The sequence below is a fragment of the Diaphorina citri genome, unplaced genomic scaffold, assembly GCF_000475195.1.
Source record: "Diaphorina citri unplaced genomic scaffold, Diaci psyllid genome assembly version 1.1 scaffold2212, whole genome shotgun sequence".
NCBI classification, from domain to species: Eukaryota; Metazoa; Arthropoda; class Insecta; order Hemiptera; family Psyllidae; genus Diaphorina; species Diaphorina citri.
Genome location: NW_007379637.1, coordinates 34,207 through 40,783, shown reverse-complemented (window position 1 = coordinate 40,783; position 6,577 = coordinate 34,207). Strand labels below are relative to the sequence as shown.

The 6,577-nt window shown below is 40.7% G+C and overlaps 1 protein-coding gene and 2 long non-coding RNA genes across 3 annotated transcripts in view; 2 read left to right on the top strand and 1 right to left on the bottom strand.

Moving 5' to 3' along the window:
- LOC103518495 (dihydrolipoyllysine-residue succinyltransferase component of 2-oxoglutarate dehydrogenase complex, mitochondrial) overlaps window positions 1–2,749 on the top strand; it is a gene marked incomplete at its 5' end in the record, with an annotated part of 10,252 nt that extends 7,503 nt beyond the window's left edge. The window contains 3 exons of the mRNA XM_026830275.1: window positions 255–430; window positions 1,589–1,766; window positions 2,037–2,749. Of these exons, the coding sequence (XP_026686076.1) occupies window positions 255–430; window positions 1,589–1,766; window positions 2,037–2,351 (669 nt within the window). The remainder of the gene's footprint in view (window positions 1–254; window positions 431–1,588; window positions 1,767–2,036) is intronic.
- Window positions 2,750–2,875: 126 nt separating this feature from the next.
- LOC113471263 lies at window positions 2,876–4,085 on the top strand. Its single transcript, XR_003394028.1, has 2 exons — window positions 2,876–3,739; window positions 3,893–4,085. It is a non-coding gene; the product is annotated as an uncharacterized LOC113471263 (long non-coding RNA).
- LOC113471264 lies at window positions 3,810–4,921 on the bottom strand. Its single transcript, XR_003394029.1, has 2 exons — window positions 4,676–4,921; window positions 3,810–4,316 (listed from the first exon to the last, which is right to left on the bottom strand). It is a non-coding gene; the product is annotated as an uncharacterized LOC113471264 (long non-coding RNA).
- Window positions 4,922–6,577: the final 1,656 nt, after the last annotated feature.

The following is a 6,577-nucleotide window of genomic DNA, read 5'->3' as shown; positions in this document are numbered from 1 at the left end:
CACAGACACACACACGGACCAATGGCTGAAACTTTGGATTTAGGCTCTAGGGACCTCAAAACGTGTTTTGGCACTAAAATCTGACCATCGAAATTTTGACCCGATTACATTACTTTCCTTCCTATAGGATAAGGAAAGTAAAAAGTGAAGTAGGTTTTCCATACAACCCAATCCAATAGTTATTATAAATTAATCGCCTATAAATTTCAACTATTATAAATTTCGACTATTATAAATTAACCCTTTCCTTGCAGGCCATCGAAGCTGCCACGGTCAAGTTGCCCCCGGCAGATCCTACCAAGGAGATTTCCGGCACCCGCAGTGAGCAGAGGGTTAAAATGAATCGCATGCGACAGAGAATAGCGCAACGTCTCAAGGAAGCGCAGAACGTGAACGCTATGCTTACCACATTCAACGAGATCGATATGAGGTGAGGTTTTCCCAACTGGGTTTTAATGTGATCTGTGGGCACAAATTTCATTTATGTGTGACTCCACCTAACTTTTTAATAGATTTTTCACGTTTTTACTTTCCTTATCGTATAGGAAGGAAAGTAATGTAATCGGGTCAAATTTTCGATGGTCAGATTTTAGTGCCAAAACGAGTTTTGAGGTCCCTAGAGCCTAATTCCAAAGTTTCAGCCATTGGTCCGTGTGTGTGTGTGTGTCTGTCTGTAAACAAAATATCTCGAGAACGGTAAGAGCTAGAGACTTGGAATTTGGTATGTAGCTGTCAAATGTGACAACGATGTAACACGAAACTTTTGGTTAAGACCGGTGCAACGCTTGGTGGCATTTTACGTGTGATCTGTGGGCACAAATTTCATTTATGTGTGACTCCACCTAACTTTTTAATAGATTTTTCACGTTTTTACTTTCCTTATCGTATATGAAGGAAAGTAATGAAATCGGGTCAAATATTCGATGGTCAGATTTTAGTGCCAAAACGAGTTTTGAGGTCCCTAGAGCCAAAATCCAAAGTTTCAGCCATTGGTCCGTGTGTGTGTCTGTCTGTAAACAAAATATCTCGAGAACGGTAAGAGCTAGAGAATTGAAATTTGGTATGTGTCTTTCAAATGTGACAAGGATGGGACACGAAACTTTTGGTTAAGACCGGTGCAACGCTTGGCGGCATTTTACCGCTTTTTGGTGGTTATCGGTGTAATTTAACAATATCTCGGGAACGGTATAAGTATAAGCTGAAGACTTGAAATTTGGTATGTAGTTCACAAATGTGACAAGGATGCAACACAAAACGTTTGGTTAAAATAGGTGCTGCAGTTAGTATTTTGACCGCTTTTTGGCGGTTTTCAGCTATACTGACCAATCGGTTAGAGATATTGTAAATGTAACAACAGAACACCCAAATAAGCACCATTCAATAGGATAAGGAAAGTCGTGTGATGTTCACACCAGATTTTTATAGATTTTTTTCTACCAACCTCAGTGGTGTAGTGGTTAGCCCGGTGGACTTTGGATCTGGAGGTTGGTGCTTCAAGTCCAAGTCGGGTGATGAAATTTAGCGTAGTGCATAAAGCAGGGAACGACTTTAATAGGTTTTTCATGCTGAATTTCTCTTCCAATTCCAGCGCCATTATCGAGTTCCGCAAAGCCCATCTGGAGGCGTTCCAAAAGAAGTACGGCCTTAAGCTGGGCTTCATGTCTCCGTTCATCAAGGCCTCGGCGTATGCGCTGCAGGACCAACCCGTGGTGAATGCTGTGATTGAAGGCACCGATATCGTGTATCGGGATTACGTCGACATTTCGGTGGGTATGGGGTTGGCTTTTTTTCTTTTCTTTTTTTTTTTTTTCTTTTTTCCTTCAAGAAGAAATGAGAGCAACCTGCCTCGGTGGTGCTTCAACGGGTTACTTTCTGGTGTTCTCGTGTTGACCGAGCACCTAAATGGGAAGTATTGTGTCTCTTCTCGCCCATCTTATGAGAGGCATACTACGGGATGGGCATGCTACGATCGACTGAACTGTAGACATAACGACTGATTAAATTGTATACTCAATTAATAATTATTTAATAAATGATTTGGTTTCTATCTCCTCGCAGGGAATCTGGCTATCGAGGATTCGGACGGCGGTACCTTCACCATCTCCAACGGCGGCGTGTTCGGGTCTCTCCTGGGAACGCCCATCATCAACCCCCCGCAGAGTGCCATCCTGGGTATGCATGGCACATTCGAGCGGCCTGTGGCCATCAAGGGACAAGTTGTCGTCAAGCCCATGATGTACGTGGCCCTGACCTATGACCATCGGCTGATTGATGGCCGTGAGGCCGTGCTGTTCCTGCGTAAAATCAAGGCCGCTGTTGAAGACCCGCGGATTATTCTGGCCGGCCTGTAGAGAGGCCGCTGACGGTTTGTTCAGTCCGTGATTTTTTGTAGAAATCTTGCAACGCTGTGTCCTTCCGCCCTCTCCCTCCCCTTGCACTTTTTTTTTTTAATGTGGTAACTTTTTTTTCTTTCCTTATTCTATAGGAAGGAGAGCAATGTAATCGGGTCATTTCTTTCTTTTTTTTTTAGAAATTGGGAAGGAACTTGGGAAGGTTTTTTTCCATTTAAAAAGCTAAGAAATTGGGAATCCTGTTTCCTTTGAAGAACTTTATAAATTTCATCAATTTAATTTAATGTTGATTTGCTGACAGTGGACCGGCGTTTTCTCCAATAAGTTCTCCCAGGAAATATTTACAGCGTTATCTCTATATTTTCGTCACTTTGACCAAAAGAAAGCTTCCTTCCCCCTTCATCTTTTAGGAAATCTGTGTTTTTTATGTTGAACCTCTCTTGTCTCTTCTTCACTTTTCTGTTTTTCATTAGGAAATGGTGGCGGCGCGGCGTTGCATTGTTTTTGTCCCCGTCTTATAAGAGAACCAATAAATGGACTTTCACAAAGTTACCGAGTCTTCATTCTTCAATCACATGCTAAGTAAACAGATGAGGTTCGAACGGCTGGCTTTCTAGCTTTCCCATATCCTGTCTTCCTTCTTCGCTTTTGAGATGATAAGACCTTAGCATTTACAATTCCCTCTATCAAAGTCATAAAAAAAAGAATATTCAATTGTTTCTGTCCAAGCTTTAAATTTGAAATGGAAGGCCAATAACAGATCACACATGTCTCTTGCCTCTGATACCCCCCGGTAAAACCTAGGAACAATATCTCTTACTATTTGTATAGATGATATGCATTAGAAGTGGTGAAGGTAGATTTGTACACTGTTCAATCTGACTGAAAAAGAAATGTACCTACCTTCGAAAATTTCATTCTTTTCATAAAAAAAATAGCGCTTTTTTGTAGGTTAATGGTAAAAAAATGTGATTTCTTGTACTTAAAATACAAACTATCGACTGAATTAATTTACTAACCCTAATCTTATTATTACAATTCACGAATTCAGGACTTGGAATGGTGCATAATAACAACATCGATAAAACCGTTCATAGTAGAGACAATCTCTATTTCTTGTCAACCACAAAATCGACCGTTTCTACCTTCACAACTTCAATTTCTCACTTGAAATCTGCACCCGTAGCATGGCACTCTCACCGTCCAACATGCACATAAACCAAATTCCCATAGGCATTTTTCATATCCGGGTATGTCACCGTCATTTCATTACTCATTCATTACTAGAAACACACTACCATGACCATCAAAATTTCCCCTGTAAACTTAGAAAAACCAGTGCTTTCTATGAAAGTAAAAGGTGTTATTTCTCAATCCTCATGTCTGAGGTTTCTCATATCCGGGTATGTCACCGTCATTTCATTACTCATTCATTACTAGAAACACACTACCATGACCATCAAAATTTCCCCTGTAAACTTGGAAAAACCAGTGCTTTCTATGAAAGTAAAAGGTGTTATTTGTCAATCCTCATGTCTGAGGTTTTAAGGGTCGATTACATTGGGCGCATTTAGTCGTTCGGTGCATACAAAACGATACGAGTGTTAAATTGGTCAGTGTAAACGGCTCCTTGTTTCTGATGTAATTTTGACCATATTTTCATCCTCATTTGCAGTTTAGAGAACATACCCGACTCCCTTATGGATGCTCCTTGTTATTATTAATTTATGAAAATACACTAAAGAAATTTGATTTCTTTGTAGAAAAATCTAACTTTTTGTTGTGTTATTACAAGATACAAGATGTAATAGGATAGCATAAACAGAAACCATCCATAAGGCAATTCCCCTTATGGATGGTTCTTTTCTGCTTACAAGATGTAATTGGACAGTATTGCAGAAAAGAACCATCCATAAGACAATGCCCCTTATGGGTGGTTCTTTTTGGGCGCGAAAATTTCCGTACCTATTTCTATTGCAGAAAAGAACCATCCATAAGGCAATGCCCCTTATGGGTGGTTCTTTTTGGGCGCGAAAACTTCCGTACCTATTTCTAACTTAAGGATGCTCCTTGTTATTATTAATTTATGAAAATACACTAAAGAAATTTGATTTCTTTGTAGAAAAATCTAACTTTTTGTTGTGATATTACAAGATACAAGATGTAATAGGATAGCATAAACTGAAACCATCCATAAGGCCATTCCCCTTATGGATGGTTCTTTTCTGCTTACAAGATGTAATTGGACAGTATTGCAGAAAAGAACCATCCATAAGGCAATGCCCCTTATGGGTGGTTCTTTTTGGGCGCGAAAACTTCCGTACCTATTTCTAAAAAAATGATTTATAATCGGGTGCTAACGTCGCGGTTTTTTCCTCTCTCCCATCATTACTCAAAGGTTTGGAAAAAGAAAAGGCCCTTCATACTCGTCAACCCTCTTAACAAGGCCGATAATTTACGTTAAACTTACGCGCATCTAATTTGAATAAATAATTATAACCGAAAAAAAAAGAAAGAAAAGAAATAAGGACAAAAAAAAATCAGTTTTGTTGCTTTCTGTAACAGTTGAAGGAAGAGCCCGGTGGACTTTGGATCTGGAGGTTGGTGCTTCAAGTCCAAGTCGGGTGATGAAATTTAGCGTAGTGCATAAAGCAGGGAACGACATTTGTGACAAGCATTTGAAGGAAGAAAAAATCGAAATTCTTTTTAACAAGGAGGACAAAAGGGGCACCTTTTAGTTCTTGTAAAACGCACTCACAAAAAAAAGGTCTTCGGAAGGAATTAGGGTAAAAAGATTGTAAAGATTTTGCAAACGGTCTTTTTTTTTCTTTGTTGGAACAAGAGAGAGGAAAAAAACGAGGGTCTAAAAAGAAAAGGAAGCCCATCTGGAGGCGTTCCAAAAGAAGTACGGCCTTAAGCTGGGCTTCATGTCTCCGTTCATCAAGGCCTCGGCGTATGCGCTGCAAGACCAACCCGTGGTGAATGCTGTGATTGAAGGCACCGATATCGTGTATCGGGATTACGTCGACATTTCGGTGCGTATGCGGTCGGCTTTTTTTCTTTTTTTTCTTTCTTTCTTTTTTCCTTCAAGAAGAAATGAGAGCAACCTGCCTCAGTGGTGTAGTGGTCAAGACGCCCGCCTGGTAAACAGGAGGGCGTGGGTTCAATGCTTCAATCCCAGCCGAGGTATGGAATTTTATCCTCAGTATAATTTGAGAATTTGACCACAATAAAAGTAGGTGGTACTGGCGCCTGGTAAACAGGAGGGCGTGGGTTCAATCCCAGCCGAGGTATGGAATTTTATCCTCAGTATAATTTGAGAATTTGACCACAATAAAAGTAGGTTGTACTGCGCTTACTGCTGGAGTCAATGGACTTTTGCAAGGGAGACGCTTAGTAATGCTGTGATATTTACTAAAGTTATGAAAAAGCTTTGCTTTACCACAAAGAATTAATTATTTGATTTTTCAGAGCATCTTTTTCACAACTTTTGTGGGTATCACAACATTACCAAGTGTCTCCTTTGCTATCAATTTTCATCTACTCGTATCATCAATTTGCACTGGTAATGCCGCCACTGGTCGCTACTCGATTAAAGTAGCTACTCACTTGTCCTCACGAGGCTCATTGAACCCCGAACTCCAAGTACAGAGCCGAAAAAACTTCGACCCCGCTGGGAATCGAACTCGGGACCTCCGGAGTGCAAGCCTAGTGTGATGCCCACTCGGCCGCGGAGGCTACTAACATGATTTGATTGTTTGAAATTCTCATTGTTGTACTTGATCTATTCCAGGTTGCCGTAGCTACACCTAAAGGTCTCGTGGTCCCTGTTATTCGTAATGTGGAGGCTATGAACTTTGCTGATATTGAGCTCACCATTGCTGCTTTGGGAGAGAAAGCTAGGACAGGTGAGGAAAAAAAAAATCTAGAGAAAAAAAATCTTGATTTTTTTTTATCAATGCTATGGCTTTCTTCTCTTTCGCCCAGTGGTAACGCGATTGCTTGCCATTTAGAAGGTCCCGGGCTCGGATCTCACCATCGACAAAAAAATCGCACTCGTTTTTTGATTGCAAATATTTCAACGGGTTACTTTCTGGCGTTCTCCTGTTGACCCAGCACATAAATGAGAAGTACCAGAGTATTAAGGCTAGTCGTTCCGTGGACGAATCTTATCATTTTAGCCGGGCGGGAATCGAACCCGCGACCAAGCACTTACAAGGCGATTC